At 32.9% G+C, this 19,978-nt stretch overlaps 1 protein-coding gene across 3 annotated transcripts; it reads left to right on the top strand.

The window, feature by feature from the left end:
• Positions 1 to 344: 344 nt before the first annotated feature.
• Positions 345 to 19,525, top strand: LOC111707738 (limbic system-associated membrane protein). 3 transcript variants are annotated; one of them, XM_023480876.1, is made up of 16 exons: positions 345 to 431; positions 4,509 to 4,579; positions 4,870 to 4,968; positions 6,680 to 6,767; positions 7,866 to 7,926; positions 8,234 to 8,338; positions 9,853 to 9,940; positions 10,853 to 10,996; positions 11,743 to 11,806; positions 12,053 to 12,193; positions 12,739 to 12,893; positions 14,986 to 15,092; positions 18,071 to 18,131; positions 18,767 to 18,830; positions 18,904 to 18,942; positions 19,341 to 19,525. In XM_023480876.1, the coding sequence occupies exons 1-16, from the start codon at positions 371 to 373 to the stop codon at positions 19,427 to 19,429; spliced, it is 1,437 nt and encodes a 478-aa protein (XP_023336644.1). In that variant the 5' UTR covers positions 345 to 370; the 3' UTR covers positions 19,430 to 19,525. The 3 variants fall into 3 exon arrangements, with proteins under 3 accessions (XP_023336644.1, XP_023336645.1, XP_023336646.1); XM_023480877.1 differs by having other exon boundaries at positions 370 to 431; positions 4,139 to 4,579; XM_023480878.1 differs by lacking the exons at positions 345 to 431; positions 4,509 to 4,579 and adding an exon at positions 4,710 to 4,778.
• The last annotated feature ends 453 nt before the right edge of the window (positions 19,526 to 19,978 follow it).

Genomic DNA, 19,978 nt, shown 5'->3' with positions numbered 1-19,978 from the left:
TTAAATTGGAAACTATTTCTGGACAAAAATTTTAAATAAAATATATTTGAACAATACACGTTTCTAGACAGACATTTTACTCTGACGTATGCTGCTAGTTTAATTTGTAAACAATCTGTACTGCATTAGTGTTTCTTTTAAATCTAAGATGTCTACAGGTGCCAAATTTTATAAATAATAAGAAGCAGTTCCACTTTGTAGAATAAGTTGAACCACTTCTATTGAGTTGAGTCGATTCAAGTTCAGAGACGTGGTTAAACTTTTAATATTTCAACTATTTCTCATTATTCGTTAAGTTTGGTCCTTTGATGACTTGGAACTGAATAATATAATGGGACAATCTGCAGAATATATTGAATTGTAGAATATCATGAGTAGAGTTGTTTTCTTCATCATCTTGGGGAAATGTCTCTTTAAACCTCTGGGATCAAGTAAGTGCACTAAAGGAATAAAATAAGCTTGTGAGATGTGCAGTCTAACACTGAAATTTCTCTAAAATTTTTATTTTTATATATTTATATTTATAAAAAAAATCATATTTGCACAAACACAAAGTTAAGAAAATGGATAATGTTTTTTAACACTTTTTTTTGGTGTCATTATAGAATAAAATGATAGAATTGAATTAATTGTTAAGAGAAAAACGATATTTGTGAGATAAATCACGCAAGTTGTCACGTTCTTGTTATCAGGTCTTTTTTGTCATTATATCTTTGTATAAAATACGGTCTTTTCAAATCATTGGGTCTTTAGAAAATCTAGTTTGATCATCAACATCAACATAAAACCTTTCAACAAACCCCCCTCCCCTCTCCCTCCTATCTCATTGCATCATATTTACGCCTTTTTTGTTAACTGCAAACAATTCGATGATAAGTCTGACCTAAGTCTGAAAACTTGTAGAAGAATAAATCAATGGATCTAATCTAACTTCCCTCCATCTTGAAAGAGAGAACTGGACCGAGAATAAAAAGATGAAAATAAGATAAAAATAAATTGACAATATCTAATATTATACAGAACCAGGGGGGGATACAACATGTTGTACTGTACACACACAAAAACAAATAAACAAATTATTAGATTATATATTTCTACTTAATTTACGCCAAATATAATACTTTAACGTAAACAATGTTTTTCTAGCATTGTATGCATTTTCTTAACCTAACGTTATGGCATAAAAAGTTTCTTCATGCTGATAAACAAATTGGAAAATTATCTTTATTTTTATTATTTAGCTCTCGTATTTAAATTCATGATTCAAGTTTCAAACTCAGCAGTTCATATTTTAATTGAAAAGCGGAAAAATGATATTGCTTAATCGTTTTCCAGTAAATGCAATTCTTAGCAGACCGATCATATAATTTTCTTCATAATTCTAAAGTCTGATATTTAATCTGAAGATAAAGTTTATACTTCAAAGCATATTCTATATCTTTTCAATAGAATAAATCGAATTCAATCATGATTTATTATATCATAAGAGGCTGGAACTTTTAGTTGGAGTCGAGTTATAGTTGCAAAACCTTCTTGGTTAAATGAATTTAATATTTAAATCTTAAACAGATAAAAATAAGATCCATTCCAATGCGTTTCAATTTTAGTTTTTATTTTTTTATCAAACTCTACTCACATAGGTTAGATCGAACCTTAAATGGAGGTATTAAGTTAAAGGTTTAAATCTTCTCTTAAAAATAGTAATGATAATTGTTTCATCCATTCTCCGAGCCTGAAATTTAAATAAGTTTAAAGAACCCCTTTGTGTAGATTTTGATTTAAGAAAAAGTGAATAAAAAGAGGATATAGACGACCATACCCATACAAACAGATGGTTTCTTAAACGTTGCCAACCTTACATTTATAAACTGGGTTTACGATACTGGGTTTCATTAAGATACACTGTCTTAAGTTTTGGCTCAGAGTATCTCTACGTATCTCTACAGTACTGTATTATATACACAGAAGGATTGTAGTATCCTTTCTTCTTGAACTATGTCGTTATATAAATTATATATCATTGTAAACCTCTTCTCATAGTTCTAAACATATACAGAATCCTACACAGCACATAGTACACACAAATGTATTCTGAACCTTTAAATAAATTCAAACCTGAAATAAAAATAATTCTGAACCTTTTAATAAATTATAACCTTAAATAAAACCTTTTCTAAATCTTTAAATAGAGATATAGACCTTAAAAAAATAACTCTGAATCTTTAAATAGAGATGTAAACCTTATGTAAAACTAAGTCTGTATCTTTAAACCTTAAATAAACCTGAGTCTGTAGTTTTAAATAAATATAAACCTTAAATAAGACTAATTCTGAATCTTTAAATAAATATGAATCTAATTCTGATTCCCGAACCTTTCAATAAATTCTGAATTCTGAACCTTTAAATATTTCTGAATCTTTAAATACATTTAAACCTTAAATAAAATTATTTTGATGTGTCTAAACCTTTTAAAGGGCCAAAATCTAAATTAAAACTAATTCTAACCCTTTAAATGATTAAAGACCTTAATTCAAACTTACTTTAAACCCTAAAATGAACATAAACCTTAACTAAAACTAGTGCTAAACCCTTTAATAAACATAAACCTTATTAAACACTAATTCTATTTCTTTAAGTCTTACTCAAATGTTAAAACTAGATCCAACCTTTATATTGAATACTAACAGAAGTGCCCGGCTTTAACCGTAGAATCTTATTAAAAATTGAATATTGTAGGAAAAAAATTTGAATTTTGAAAAAAAATTCCTGGGTTCTCTCAAAAAATTTCAGCCAATTTGGTGGCCTGCCGTTTGGCGAGCTATCGCTACAGGATATCTATATATAAACAAATATACAAATATATGGGCGAAGAGCTTTATTATATAGAAGATAAAAAAAATAATCGAATCAAAGATATTAAATAAGTATTAGAAGAATTAAAAAACTTAGGACCAATAGAACTAAGGATAAATGGAATTTAAAGTAAGAAACTGTGAAACCTTAAAGAATTCTGTAGACTGTAACTACTGTACAGAGTATTGTAAATAGAGGAAAAATGAACTAACCCCTAACTGGTTAAGAAAAGAATGAGAAGTTATGGAGAAGTTTAAACATTACAGAGTATTTAAGTGCACTACGGGACAAATTAAGGAAGAGAGAGTTGATAAAGAGATGAAAATAGGAAGAAAATAGGAGGGAGGAGAAGGCCGGGTAGATGAGAGAGGGGGGAGGAGAAGGATTTTAAATGAACATTTTCTTTGGAAGGGAATGGAGTATAACTATGGGATTTTAATTCTTTTTCCAATATCCTAACTTTGTTTTAGTTTGTTCCTAGCCATGATAGTTCTGTTTTAGAGTGGGCCCCGGACTAATTCTGATTTAGGCTTACACCGATCCTAATTTTATTTAGAACTTTACTCTGTTCCTAATTCTGTTCTGTGTTTAGAAACTATTTTTATAATTGTACTTTTATTCTAAATCTGTTCAAGATTATTCTCTCATCAAACTCTGTTTTAGACTTATACAGCCCTAACTCTAATAGATTCCTAATTCTATTAAATAGTGTACCCTATTCCTAACTCTATTGAATAGTGTACACTATTCCTAATTCTATTAAATAGTGTACCCTATTCCTAACTCTATTAAATAGTGTACCCTATTCCTAACTCTATTGAATAGTGTACCCTATTCCTAACTCTATTAAATAGTGTACCCTGATCCTAACTCTATTAAATAGTGTACAATATTCCTAATTCTATTAAATTATGTACCCTGATCCTAACTCTATTAAATAGTGTACGCTGATTCTAACTCTATTAAATAGTGTACCCTGATCCTAACTCTATCGAATAATGTACTCTGATTCTAACTCTATTTAATAGTGTACCCTCTTCCTAACTCTATGGAATAGTGTACCCTGATCCTAACTCTATTAAATAGTGTACCCTGATCCTGATTCTATTAAATAGTGTACCCTGTTCATAATTCTATTGAATAGTGTACCCTGTTCCTAACTCTATTAAATAGTGTACCCTGATCCTGTTCCATGAATCTACTTCTGTTTAGGTCTATTCGTTGATCCTATAAACCTATCACTGTTTAGGTCTATACCTTGATCCTAGAACCTATCACTGTTTAGGTCTATACCCTGATCCTAGAACCTATCACTGTTTAGGTCTATACCTTGATCCTAGAACCCATCTCTGTTTAGGTCTATACCTTGATCCTAGAACCTATCTCTGTTTAGGTCTATACCTTGATCCTAGAACCTATCTCTGAAGAGGTCTATATCCTGATCCCTAAACCTTGATCTGTATAGAGGTGTATGTGTATACCTTGATCCTAGAACCATATATCTGTTTTAGGTCTATATTATGAACCTAGAACCTCTCTCTGTTTAGGTCTATACCTTGATCCTTGAATCTATTTCTGCTTAGGTCTATACCATGATTCTTAAACCTATCACTGTTAAGGTCTATACCTTGATCCTAGAACCTATTTCTGTTTAGGTCTATACCCTGATCCTAGAACCATGGAACCTGTTTTCCGAACTAGTGGCCGGGTCTTTGAGCGACCAAAGGTAGCAATTATTTTATAAATGTTAAAAAAAAACATAAATTTGGATTGTCTTGAATTGTTTTACACTCAAGCCACAGTAAAACTGAGTTTATTCGTATCTTGGAGAAATGCTTTTTGTTTTTTAGATCTGACTCTATCTAGCAAGAGGGTGGACTTTGCGGGATTTTTTTTGGATGGACTTAATTTTTTCTACATTCCAGGTTTGGCGTATGCGTCGCTAAAGGGGGGGGGGTCTAATTAGGGGTTGGATATAGTCAGGATTATCAGGATTAAAGATTTATTTTGATGAAGGGGACGAGTGTGATTCTGGAGTGTGAAGTGGAGAATCTGGGAGACAATACCATAGTCTGGAGGCAGGGGGAGAGAGTTATATCCGCAGGAGCTGTCAAGGTATTAATACTATAGTCTGGAGGCAGGGGGAGAGAGTTATATTAGCAGGAGTTGTCAAGGTAACAATACCATAGTTTGGAGGCAGGGGGAGAGAGTTATATCAGCAGGAGTTGTCAAGGTATTAATACTATAGTCTGGTACAGGGGGAGAGAGTTATATCAGCAGGAGTTGTCAAGGTATTAATACTATAGCCTGGTACAGGGGGAGAGAGTTATATTAGCAGGAGCTGTCAAGGTATTAATACTATAGTCTGGAGGCAGGGGGAGAGAGTTATATCAACAGGAGCTGTCAAGGTGTTAATACTATAATCTGGAGGCAGGGGGAGAGAGTTATATCAGCAGAAGCTGTCAAGGTATTAATACCATAGTCTGGAAGCAGGAGGAGGGAGTTATATTAGCAGGAGCTGTCAAGGTATTAATACCATAGTCTGGAGGCAGGAGGAGAGAGTTATATCAGCAGGAGCTGTCAAGGTATTAATACTATAGTCTGGAGGCAGGGGAGATAGTTATATCAGCAGGAGCTGTCAAGGTATTAATACATTAGTCTGGAGACAGGGGGAGATAGTTATATCAGCAGGAGCTGTCAAGGTATTAATACTATAGTCTGGAGGCAGGGGGAGAGAGTTAAATCAGCAGGAGCTGTCAAGGTATTAATACTATAGTTTGGAGGCGGGGGGAGAGAGTTATATCAGCAGGAGCTGACAAGGTAGTCATTCTTCCTCCCACCTTGAACCAAAGCGCCTTTTATTTAGTTTTTAATTACTTTTTTTACCAACTTAAGTAAAGAAATTGTATTTTATTTAGTTCTTTGGTATATAACCGTAAATATTATCAACATCCCCATACATTTTTAGGGTTAATGGGGTTTTTTTTCAAAAAATATTTTTTAAATTACGACGCCCAGCCCTATGTACACTCTCTTCTTTCCAATATCAATGTTCTATAGAAAAGCTAGAAATGATAAATGAAGCAGGGTTGAATCTTGCTGCTACTATCAATCCTTAGTACGGAGTCGGAACCTTCAATATCCTGAGGTTCGAACTCAGGAACAATAACTATTCAAATCCTTTATTCTTTAGCAACTCAATTTCTCATTCTGTCCCTTATCCTTTCATATCAGCACATTTATTGGATTCAGTCATACAGAGAATATGCTTTCATAACTTAGACCCAATTCTCAGAAAGTCTCCTACAGAATTATTATGTTTTTAAAACCACCAGGATAAATAATGATTTTGATAAAACAGCCCAATTGTAAATTTCGAATATTCAAAATTTCAAAACAATTTTGATTTTAAAAATGAAAACAAAATATTGATGATAAATCTTTGAACTTTTCAAGAAGGAAAGTAATTGAGTCTTCACCACAAACTCTGATTTTCAAAACCCTTTATCTTAACAACAACAATAGATATTTCAAACTATGAATTCTTTTAGAGAAAATAGAAATATCAAAGGTTTATCCGTTAAGGTTGCGCAGAAATAGGGATGAATAGTTTGTGGCAAAGACTCAATTCCTTTCCATTAATACTCCTGTCAACTAATTCTTGATTTTGACAATTCAAACTGGCGCATAATTACTATGAAGAAGTACTATGTAAAGAAATGATATAATGCAGCTGTTAGTGTAAAAAGTGATAAAAATATATTTAACTACTTTTTAATGTAAGTAATGTAATTTTCTTTTGAAGAAAGCATTTTGTTATATTAAGGTGAGGAAGGATGCTCGAATGAACCTGGTAGAGACCAACTTCTCACCAAACAATTTAGAAATACAAAATCTCCAGCTTCTAGATGCAGGTATAGCCATCTTAGATTATTAGCAGCTCATCTTCTGGATTCAAGCTTTGTCTTTTATTAGTTGAATTTTCTAAATTAAATTAGCCATCTTGGATACTACAATTGTTCTTCTAGATTCAAGTAGCCATCTTGGATACTACAAGTAGCCATCTTGGATACTACAAGTAGCCATCTTGGATACTACAAGTAGCCATCTTGAATACTACAAGTAGCCATCTTACATTTTTATCAAATAATCTTTTAGATTAAAGTAGCTATTTTGGATCTTTAACATAACATAAAAATTGATCATTTGGATTGAAATTGGATTTGCTACACATGCTCACAGGGTTCATTTTGTACAATGAATGATGTTAAATAAGCTTTTCTTCAATTCCGTACTTCCGCTAATTCAAGGACCAGGTCCACTGCATACAATTAATAAAGCAATTTGAATATACTAGTTATACAAATACTAAATACATCAAACATTTAAATCTTCATTTTTAAAAAACAAATATTAATTATTTATGTACTTTATCAAGGGTTAAAGCAGGTTATTTTGAGATTGAGGCGGAATTATAACTTATTTAGTGATTTTGAAATCTTTTTTAGGTTAAGGAATTGAGTCTTTGCCACAAACTCAATTTTCTAATCTCTATATTTTTGCAACCCGATGGTGTACACTATTGAGATTTCAAACTTTGATTATTTGATCTCATAGAATTCATAGTTTGAAATATCTAAGGTCTAAAATACTGTGTTACAAAGATATAGGTTTAAGAACATCAGAGTTTGTGGCAAAGACTCAATTCCTTTGTAACAAAGTAAGCACAAATGAAAATCGTAATTCAATCTCAAATTGTAAAATCTCAAGTTCTTAACCCATTGCCAAAGTACATATGGGAATTTTTATATTCCATTTAGCCACTTCAAAATCTTCCTTTAAAAACCTGAAAATAAACAAATTTCCCTTTTCATGGACAATTAATCATATGGAGACATTGCCGGGATAATAAAGTAGTGTTTAAGTGTTTGAGTCGAAATAAGAATGAAAAATAATGTGGCCACTGAAAATATGAAAGTACCTAGTTTATGTAAAATACCATAATTTTTTAGGGAACTATACATGTGAGATAGAGTGGCAGGGCCAGCCACGTGATATAACTCATTTTCTCAGGTTGGATTATATCCCTCCTTATTTCTTATCACATTGAATATCTTTATAAATACACTGCATACACCATCAAGAAGATTAATTAAATCCTGTGTCATAAAATATCATTGAGAATTTTCAAAATCCTAGGGTTTCAAAGGCTTTGAATCTTGAGTATAATTTATGTCCTATGATCGTAGATAATATAAAGTTTCTCTGCACTAGTCTGTTCTAGGAGAATCTGAAATACAATAAATGGGTTACAGTATGGATTTGTATAATTTTATTTCTCTTTCTAATGCCACGGAGTCTTCAATCCTAATCTGTTCAGAGTTCTCCAGCCACCAACTATATCCCACCCTCATCCTGGAGCAAATATATTCGCTAACCAGGGAGAAGATATCCGGGTAGCCTGTACAGCAGACGGAGATCCCAGGTTAGTTTCAAACCAGGGAGAAGATATCCGGGTAGCCTGTACAGCAGATGGAGATCCCAGGTTAGTTTTAAACAAGGAAGAAGATATCCATGTAGCCTTTAAAGCAGACGGAGATCCCAGGTTAGTTTTCAACCAGGGAGAAGATATACGGGTAGTCTGAACAGTAGAAGGAGATCCCATGTTAGTTTCAAACCACGGCCCGGAGAAGATATCCAGGAAGCGTGTTTAGTCAAAAGAGATTCTAGGTTAGTTTTATACCAAGGAAAAGATATCCAAGTATCCTGTACAATAGACTAAGATCCCAGCTTAGTTTTAAACCAGGAAGAAGATATCCAGGATGCCTGGACAGTATACGGATATACCAGATTAGTTTTAAACCAGCGAGAAGATATCCGGGTAGCCTGTACAGTAGATGGAGATCCCAGCTTAGTTTTCAACCAGGGAGAAGATATCCGGGTAGCCAGAATAGTAGAAGGAGATCCCAGGTTAGTTTTAAACCACGGAGAAGATATCCAGGTAGCGTGTATAGTTAAAAGAGATTCTAGGTTAGTTTTATACCAGGGAGAAGATATCCGGGTAGCCTTTACAGTAGACGAAGATGCCAGGTTAATTTCAAACCAGGAAGAAGATATCCGGGTAGCCTGTACAGAAGACGGAGATCCCAGGTTAGTTTAAAACCAGGGAGAAGATATCTGGGAAGTCTGTGCAGCAGACGGAGATCCCAGGTAAGCTTTAAACCAGGGAGATGATATCCGGGAAGTCTGGACAATAGAAGTAGATCCCAGGTTAGTTTTTAACAAGGTCTGTAGAAACAGAATAAATAACAAAAGTTATGAAATTAAATCGTATATATGTTTGAGGAAATAAATTTCATTAAAAGTTTTCTGAACTTTCAATTTTTATCTTGCATAATAGACTTTCAGTTAAAATATATCATGTTTATGTTACATGTACATATATGTGTAACTGACAATTGAAAACAAAATATTTGAAAGAAATCACAATGTTATTTTTCTCAAAGTTACTTGAAGATATCATTTTCGGTAGAAAAAAAAATAAAAAATAGAGTTTTGAACTTTAAGAATGTTCGAGTTAAATATTTTAATAAATGAATTAGTAAAAGTAACTTAGGTCTTCTCCAATTATTATTTCAAAATTTATATTTCTATTTTTATTAGATAAAATTGATAATATTATTTATAAGTCCATATTACTTCACAAGAACTCACACTAATGAGAGTGCAGTATACTGGTCACGTGATACAGACAGAGACACGTGACCACCATACTGCACTACCATTGATGGGAGTTCTGGTGACGTAATACGCACTTGTAAATAATATTATCAATTATATCTATTAAAAATAAAAATAAAGTTATAAAATAATAATTTTAGAAATAAAGGGATTAGCTTTCAGTCTATTCCCCCTTTCATTTTTCCTTTCCAGTCCCTTTACAGGTTTATTTGATTTTCATTACAAGACTTCCGTATTCTGAATTTGAATGATATTCAGGCCTGTTATAAAGTGGAAGAAGCAAGAACGAGGTCTCTTGCATGAACTTCATACTCAGAACGATCCAAGATATTTAGCACTGTTTAAGGTATTATTTCAAGGTTTCGGGAGGAGCACATAATTTTCAGAAATACCTCCCTCTCAGAGGGGAGAACACGTTTCAAGGTTTCGGGAGGAGCAGATAATTTTCAGAAATACCTAGCCCTCTCAGAGGGGAGAACACGTTTCAAGGTTTCGGGAGGAGCAGATACTTTTCAGAAATACCTTCCTCTCAGAGGGGAGAACACGTTTCAAGGTTTCGGGAGGAGCAGATAATTTTCAGAAATACCTCCCTCTCAGAGGGGAGAACACGTTTCAAGGTCTAAAAACCTTTTTACTCGTAAACGACTTAACAATTTATAGTTTTTGTTCACAAAGGGGTCAAGTTTGAGTTTGCTTAAATTGTTTTCTTAAGTTTTTCTTTAATCTATTTTCACAACAAAAGATTTATATTGAAACAACCAAGATTTGGTAAAAAAATAAAAATCATGTTTAAGTTAAGATGTTCGAAAAGGAAGAAAATTCAACTGTTCCTTAAAGGGTCTGTAAGCGTAATTTTAAGTTACACAATCACGCACCTCTGATCCTTCAGTAAAAGTAAATTAAACCACGTACAGTCTGAAATTAACTCGGCTGGTGAGTAACTTGTATTCCTTGACCTTATCGAATATTTTGCATAAAAACGGTTTCCAAACAATAGAAAGAAAATATTTGTTTCTCTTTCAATTTGTAAAAGTACATATTCATATTTTTAAATTTAAAACAGCTCGCGAACAAAGTGTTCAACGTGTCGTAGATTTATGAGAATAAGTCTGTCAACCTTAATAAATGTAAAAGGTTTCAAGGGCCTTGTTGTGAATCGGGTCTTGCTATTTTTGCATGGAGAGTCCCATGAAATTACGCCTACAGTCCCTTTAGCATTGTGAAGGAATTGTTTATTTGTTAGTTAACGCTTGTTAAGGTTTCCCCCCGTGATAAAGGAGAATATATGTGTGAAGCAACTAACAGTGTAGATACTGATTATATATCTATATATATACATATCAACTATCTACCTCGAGTTCAACCTCTCCAGTCTAGGATATACTCAGGAGTTGGAGCTAAGGAAGGATTTAAAACTTTAATTAGGGATCCTCACTTTACAGGGCTCAGTACTTTAACATAGCATATCATCTTACTTAGTCTGTAGTCAGGGGTTATACAGAGATACAAGGGGGGCATCTTATTTAGCAGTTAGGGGTTATATAGAGTTGAAAGGGGGCATCTTACTTCGCAGTTAGGTGTTATATATATAGAGATACAAGGGGGGCAAATTACATAGCAGTTAGGGGTTATATAGATATATAGGGGGGGGGGGGATTTTCATTCCGCAGTCAGGGTTAATTTAGGGATAGGGTGATGCAGGGGCAACAGAGATGCATGGGGGGGGGGGGAAGGAAAAATATTATACTGTAGTCAGGGGCAATACAGGATAGAGGGTGGAGGTTTATTTTACTTAGAAGCAAGGGGCAATACAGATATGTAAATTAATACTCAGGGGTCAAAACAGAGAAAGAAGGGAGTAAGGCGGGTATTTTTTTGAAGAAAGAAAAAATTTATGCTGGGCAGAAAACTTTAGAGATTAATCCTTGATCTGCGCTTTTTCTTAATCTGAAAAATTATTTTAGTCTTTGGTTTTTATCTGGAATCTAGTTGGGATATCCAAAAAGAGGAAAAAATAGCGGATAAAGCAGAAATCAAAAGTGTCCAAAGCGGATTTTCAGATTTGGTGATTTGTATTGAAGGTATCCTATTCTAAAGTGTTCAGCTCTGAAACGATTAGTTTCTTAAGTTAAATAAATCGGCGTGAAGGTTGAATTTGAATGTACAATTGATGGATATCCCCAACCTGTTCTCAACTGGTACAGAAGAACAGGTAAAAAAATAAAGATAATGTTCACCTTAACAAGAATTACAGTTTTTAATGGCAAAATTATGTCACTTAAAATGGAATTTTAGATAATATCTGAGGTCAACATTTTTAACTCTCAAAGCATGCTTTTGAACTCCAGCAATGTTTTAATAAATAAAATCGTGCTTTTTAGCTAGGCCCCATCTAAATTTGAAAAGTTGCCAACTCTGGTTAAATCCTGGAATAATAAATCTGAAAATACTTGTTAAGTTGATCGGCCAGCTGAGATTCTAACCCCGGATGAAAACCACTTGATGAGTAGTGAGGGTTCGCGGCATTTCCTTCGTCTTCGCTCCGTCACTAAACTTGATCTTACTTCAAACTTTACTTGTGAGGCCAACAATGAGTTAGGTTAGAAAATTTGATAAAATACACAACAATATGGTGATGTTATGAACTTTCTACGATAAGATGTATCTAATACAGCTGGTCTGCAATATTAATACAGTGTCGGTTACATAAATGGTAAAATATTCCAATATAGAGAGAGTCTGTTCTATGCCGACCGCGCGAAACTCCTCTGGGCTTCTGCCTCAGGTTTATTGCGCACGAGTTTCATCCAAATTTTGAAAAAACGAGATCTAGTGTTCTATCTGTTATTTTAATTAATCTATGCACCGACCACTCTTTATTACGTAGCATTTTATTTAAATATATGTCAGCCTCTATATTACATCATTATTTTAAAATTTTGTGTTGATGATTTGGACCAAACTTTATAGAGTAAATAAAGTAGATGTTAGTTCCACATTTTTTTTAAAAATATGTTTTAGTCTGAGTTGACCCTTTTCAGTTTTTGAGATTTTTTCAGTTATTAAGTTTTAAAACAAACTCATTACAGTAAACGATATGGTATTGATATATATGCTGACCACGGCATTTAATTCATTTTTAAGGAATCACTGAGAAGGATATTGAGCTAACTGGTCGACCTGAGCCTCCCACCATCAACAGCACCCCGGAGTCTCTCTTCGCTACAAGCTATGAGCTCGTTTTCACCGTTAAATCCTTTAGTACTCTTTCTAATGTTCAAATCAGATACAGGAGTAAGGTATACATGAATTATAAAATTATGTTACCAAGGTATTAAACATTGTACATGAATTATCCTTAAATGCGACCTTAAATTCATTAAATCTTCATAAAGGGACTATAGCTAGACTTTACGGTATATGGCCGCTTCACAATTTGTGACTTTAGACTTTACGGTATATGGTAGTTTCACAATTTGGAACTTTAGACTTTACGGTATATGGCCGCTTCACAATTTGGAACTTTAGACTTTACAGAATATGGCCGCTTCACAATTTGGGACTTTAGAGTATACGGTATATGGCCGCTTCACAATTTGGGACTTTAGACTTTACGTCATATGGCCGCTACAAAATTTTGCCCTTTTCGTTGTTGTTTTTAAGGTTGAGTGTGACGTCAAAAAGAATTCTTTTTCCGGCTTCAGGGCAGGTTGGGTGTGAACGAGAATTTGTCCAGTAGGGGTAGGGGGGGGGGAGGCTAAACCTTTTTCACCTTTTGCATGGGAGGGGCTTGTAATTTTTGATTAGCAAGTACCAGATTTGATTAAAGAAGGACAAATATAAACTTTTTCTTTATGCTTTTACTGCAGATCCTACAGATGCAAGTTTAAACTCAAATATTGGAAAATTTACACACTGCTGTGGTGTGACACAGAAATATTGAATATTCTGCAGTAAACCATATAACAATACAACAACACAACAACACAACAGCACAAAAACACAACAACAAAACAACACAACAACACAAAAGCACAAAAAAAACACAAAACACAAGAAAAAAACAACATAACAGCACAAAAACAAAACAACACAAGAATACAATAACAGCACCAAAACACAACAACACAAGAACAAAATAAGAACACCAAAACAAAACAATGCAAGAACTTTACTATACATCTTTCCCAACTATATAAGTCTTTCCCAACTCTACCTTTCTAGATATCTTTCCAACAAATACTTATGTGTCCATGCATATTTCCCATAATACAAATTTTCACATTTTCATCTTCCAATTTTTTTGTAATTTTCTATGCATCTTCCCATTCTATTCCCTTTCGGCATATATCCCTATGAATCTTTCCCATAAATACCCACTTTCCCATTCATGTTTCCAAAGTTAAGTAATTTCCCTTATTTGCGAAGCTACCTAGGATATCGTAAGCTACCTAGGATATAGTAAGCTACCTAGGATATAGTAAGCTACCTAGGATATAGTAAGCTATATAGTAAGCTACCTAGGATATAGTAAGCTACCTAGGATATAGTAAGCTACCTAGGATATAGGAAGCTACCTAGGATATAGTAAGCTACCAAGGATATATAGGAAGCTACCAAGGATATAGAAAGCTACCTAGGATATAGTAAGCTACATAGGATATAGGAAGCTACCTAGGATATAGTAAGCTACCTAGGATATAGTAAGCTACCTAGGATATAGTAAGCTACCTAGGATATAGTAAGCTACCTAGGATATAGTAAGCTACCTAGGATATAGTAAGCTACCTAGGATATAGGTAAGCTACCTATAATATAGTAAGCTACCTAGGATATAGTAAGCTACATAGGATATAGTAAGCTACCTAGGATATAGGAAGCTACCTAGGATATAGTAAGCTACCTATAGGATAAAGGAAGCTACCTAGGATATAGTAAGCTACCTAGGATATAGTAAGCTACCTAGGATATAGTAAGCTACCTAGGATATAGTAAGCTACCTAGGATATAGTAAGCTACCTAGGATATAGGAAGCTACCTAGGATATAGTAAGCTACCTAGGATATAGTAAGCTAACTAGGATATAGTAAGCTACCTAGGATATAGGAAGCTACAAGTCTACCAATGTTTTATATATCTCTGTGTCTACCAAACGCACTGGCCTTAGTATCTATAATCTGCCGATCCTTCCCAAACCTAGTATTTATAATGTCTTCCCTAAATCTACATATCTATCTATTTATCATTTCAAAACCTTCTTATTTGTCCAGTTTGTCTAAAATTCTCGTTGCTATGTTGTGAAATATGTGCAAGATGAGGTAAGGGTGGTGAACTAAGGTTTTGTCATATTAGATTAAAGGTTTTCTTCTGGTTTAATATTGGTAAATGTAGGATCTACTGGCAGATGACAGAAAATGGATAGTTCAGCTTTTCCCAGCTAAACGTGAATCTACGGATAGGGATCAGTATGGAGCTGCATTCAATACTAACGTATACAGGTAGACCACAGAATAATACTGAGGTATAAAGGTAGACCGTAGAATAATACTAACGGCTACAGGTAGACCACAGAATAATACTAACGTATACAGGTAGATCACAGAATAATACTAATGTAGACAAGTAGACCGTAGAATAATACTAACGTATACAGGTAGACCGTAGAATAATACTAACGTCTACAGGTAGACCGTAGAATAATATTAACGTATACAGGTAGACCGTAGAATAATACTAACATCTACAGGTAGACCACAGAATAATACTAACGTAGACAGGTAGACGCAGAATAATACTAACGTATACAGGTAGACCGTAGAATAATACTAACGAATACAGGTATACAGGTAGACCGTAGAATAATACTAACGTCTACAGGTAGGGTTGTTAATCGTTTTTGAAAACGATCGTTAAACGATCGTTTTTTGTTTCGTTTTCAAAAACGATCGTTTCGTTTTCGGAAAAAAACGATCGTTTTTAAAAACGACCCACTCGTTTTGAACTTTTAGAAAACGAATAGCGATCGTTTTTGAAAACGGTCGTTTTTATTAAAACGATTTGCGACCGTTTTTTATACGATTGTTTTTTAAAAAATGATCGTTTTTGAAAAAATGATCCTTTTTGAAAAAAATTTTTATTGAAAATTATGTTAACGATCGTTAACGAAGGGTCGTCGCTAACGATCGTTAACGAAACGACGAACTCTATCAAAATGGTCGTTTTTGGAAAAAAAATTACATGCAACTTTATTGAATGTCGTCTTACATGAAGTTTAACAGTTGTGGGGGAGTTAAAACTCCTTAATATTTTCTTAAAAACTACTCAATGATAAGTACAGATGTCCTTCAGGTCGGTTTCCTCTCTTCGTTAACGATCTTTAACGAAGGGTTGTCGTTAACGATCTCCGTCGTTAACGATTGTTAACGAAGGGTCGTCGTTAACGATCGTTAACGAAACGACGAATTTTATAAAAACGATCGTTTTGAAAACCGATCGTTTATAAAAACGAGTGTTTTGAAAAACGATCGTTTTAAAAACGACCATTTTTAAAAAACGAACTTTTTTAAAAAGCTATCGTTTTTAAAAACGATCGCTTCGTTTTCGATTTTTCGTCGCCGTTTTCATAACGAAACGATCGTTTTTCTGAAAAATTTAAACGTTAACATCCCTGTCTACAGGTATACAGGTAGACCACAGAATAATACTGACGTATACAGGTAGACCGTAGAATAATACTAACGTCTACAGGTAGACCACAGAATAATACTAACGTATACAGGTAGACCACAGAATAATACTAATGTATACAGGTAGACCGTAGAATAATACTAACGTATACAGGTAGACCGTAGAATAATACTAACGTATACAGGTAGACCGTAGAATAATACTAACATCTACAGGTAGACCACAGAACAATACTAACGTAGACAGGTAGACCACAGAATAATACTAACGTATACCGGTAGACCGTAGAATAATACTAACGTATACAGGTAGACCGTAGAATAATACTAATGTCTACAGGTATACAGGTAGACCACAGAATAATACATACGTATACAGGTAGACCACAGAATAATACTAACGTAGACAGGTAGACCGTAGAATAATACTACCGTATACACGTAGACCACAAAAAGATACTAACATAGACAGGAAGACTGTAGAATAACACTAACGTATACAGGTAGACCGTAGAATAATACTAACGTATACTGGTAGACCACAAAATAATACTAACGTATACAGGTAGACCACAGAATAATACCAACGTATACAGGTAGACCATAGAATAATACTAACGTAGACACTACAGGTAGACCGTAGAATAATACTAACGTTTGCAGGTAGACCACAGGTAGACTGTAAAATAATACTAACATATACGGGTAGACCACAGAATAATGCTAACGTATACAGGTAGACTGTAGAATAATACAAACGTTTACAGGTATACCGTAGAATAATGCTAACATATATAGGTAAACCACAGAATAATACTAACGTATACAGGTAGACCGTAAAATAATACTGACGTATACAGGTAGACCACAGAATAATACTAACGTATACAGGTAGACCACAGAATAATACTAACGTCTACAGGTAGACCGCAAAACAATATTAACGTATACCTGTAGACCAAAGAATAAAACTAACCAATACCGGTATACAGTAGAATAATACTACTAACGTCTTCATTTAGATCTTAGAATAATACTCACATCTACATGTAGACCGTAGAAAAATACTAACGTATATATGTAGACCATAGAATGTAATTAATATTTAAGAAAACAAGCACACAATCATTTCACAGTTTTATTGTATGTTAGTGTTCATGGCGCATCATAAAAACAACCCAGTTAGATAAACCATAGTTAACTAGTTTACTAGTATAAACAAACCACTAGAAAACCATAGTTAACTAGTTTACTAGTATAAACCAACCACTAGTAAACCATAGTTAACTAGTTTACTAGTATAAACAAACCACTAGTAAACCATAGTTAACTAGTTTACTAGTATAAACAAACCACTAGTAAACCATAGTTAACTAGTTTACTAATATAAACCAACCACTAGTAAACCATAGTTAACTAGTTTACTAAAATAAACCAACCGCTAGTAAACCATAGTTAATTAGTTTACTAATATAAACCAATCACTAGTAAACCATAGTTAACTACTTTACTAATATAAACCAACCACTAGTAAACCATAGTTAACTAGTTTACTAAAATAAACCAACCACTAGTAAACCATAGTTAACTAGTTTACTAATATAAACCAACCACTAGTAAACCATAGTTAACTACTTTACTAATATAAACCAACCACTAGTAAACCATAGTTAACTAGTTTATAAACCAACCACTAGTAAACCATAGTTAACTAGTTTACTAATATAAACCAACCACTAGTAAACCATAGTTAACTAAAATAATAAAATTTTATATGCTTAAACTTTCAGGGTAGTGACTCATGCCATTGACTTCCTTCGTCGTTCTACACGATATGAAGTTCTTGTAAAGGTTGGATATTCAAAACCAAGATATTTTTAATTAAACAGCTCTTCAATCAAATGCAAAATCAAAATAATCACAACAATCGAAACTTATAATTTGCATCAATAAGTAAACAATTCTTTAAATGCAGAAATAAACATTTTATTCTTAATCAGGTTCTTAGAGAGTAAACATTTCTTTAACCCTGTTTCACAGGGTAAACATTTCTTAAACCAGGTTCTATTGAGTAAACATTTCTTTTGCCCTGTTCCACAGAGTAAACATTTCTTAAACCAGGTTCTTACAGAGTAAACATTACTTTAACCCTGTTCTACAGAGTAAACATTTCTTAAACCAGGTTCTATTGAGTAAACATTTCTGAAACCATGTTCTACAGAGTAAACAATTATTAAACCAGGTTCTATAGAGTAAACGTTTCTCATAATAGATTCTACAGAGTTAACATTCATTAAACTAGGTTCTACAGCGTAAACATTTCTTAAACTATGTTCTAACAGAGTAAACAATTCTTAGACCATATTCTAAAGAGTAAACAAATCTTTAACTAGGTTCTACAGAGTAAACATTTCTTAAACTAGATTCAACAGAGTAATAAATTCTTAAACCTTGTTCTACAAGTAATTCATTCAAGACTATACTAGGTTGAGAATGACTATGGTTGGTCTGATGAGAGTAAACAGTTTGAGTTTAGAACACGTGAAATAGGTAATTTTAACATTTTTATCATTTTAACATCTTTTTCTTTATGTTATAAACCCTGTGGTCAATTTTATTTTAGACTACGCCCAGGAGTACCAGAGAGGATATTTTGGACTAGGTAAGTTTTCTTAAGATAAAACAAACTGACAAAAAGTAGTATCAATTTTATTTATATTACATATTCATTCAATTAATATAATATATTTATATGATATCGAGGTTACCTAAAGAATTTCAAATATTTGTTTAAAAGAAAATAAATCATCATTAATTTCAAATTCCCCCCCCCCCTCCAAAAACCTTCAAACATACTAAAGTTTTCATCAATCTTTGAAAGAGCGAACTGGCCGCCTGTAAGTGTAATGTGAGATATCACCCGATTTTGTTCTGAATTTTTATCAAAATATTAGGAATTGAAAATTTTTTGTGTGGTTTAATGCTACGAACAAAAATTATTTTAGTGAGATATTCATGACAAAAAAACTAAACATTTTCTGATTATTTTTGTTTTTTTAGGATTTTCCGGAGTCAGTCCTGGGACTACACCTTGTATTTTCTTCAGCCTAGTTTTATTAACTTGTTTAAATCTAGCAAACATATATTAATATATACTGCACACACATAATATACGTGTGCACCCTGCACAGTGTACAGTTTATATGTTTTAGAAAATAAATATTTTATTAGATTTTATAAGCCCATTTGTGTTTCTGCTAATTTATAAACAGATATTCTTTTATTTTTATAATTTATAAACAGACATTCTTTTATTTTTGTAATGTTTAAACATATATACTCTTATTTTTGTAATTTATAAACAGATATTCTTTTATTATTGTAATTTACAAAAAGATATTCTTTTGTTTTTATAATTTATAAACAGACATTCCTTAATTTTTATAATTTATAAACAGATATTCTTTTATTTTTATAATTTATAAACAGATATTCTTTGATTTTAAAATTTATATTGCATTTTCTGAAGTGAAAAAGCCTTTTTTGTAACAGCACAATTACAATAAACAGATAAAATTATAATTTTAAATAGTTTTCAACCCTTTTCTTTTCATTTTAATCAAACAAATATATTTAAAAGTCAAAAGTATAATAAACAAGTATAGCATTAAAAAAAAAAGAAAAAAAGTGCAAGAATT

The sequence above is a fragment of the Eurytemora carolleeae genome, unplaced genomic scaffold (genome assembly GCF_000591075.1).
Source record: "Eurytemora carolleeae unplaced genomic scaffold, Eaff_2.0 scaffold546, whole genome shotgun sequence".
Classification (NCBI taxonomy): domain Eukaryota; kingdom Metazoa; phylum Arthropoda; class Copepoda; order Calanoida; family Temoridae; genus Eurytemora; species Eurytemora carolleeae.
Note: the sequence above shows the minus strand (reverse complement) of the source record. Positions and strands in the feature narration are given on the sequence as shown.

What these genes read in the sequence shown, in the direction of transcription:
- LOC111707738 (XM_023480876.1), top strand. Translation starts at nt 371, where the DNA reads ATGAGTAGAGTTGTTTTCTTCATCATCTTGGGGAAATGTCTCTTTAAA. An exon ending in ACAGCAGACGGAGATCCCAG is followed by an intron (nt 8,339 to 9,852) that starts GTTAGTTTCAAA and finishes AATGATATTCAG; the next exon opens with GCCTGTTATAAAGTGGAAGA. An exon ending in GATATTTAGCACTGTTTAAG is followed by an intron (nt 9,941 to 10,852) that starts GTATTATTTCAA and finishes ACGCTTGTTAAG; the next exon opens with GTTTCCCCCCGTGATAAAGG.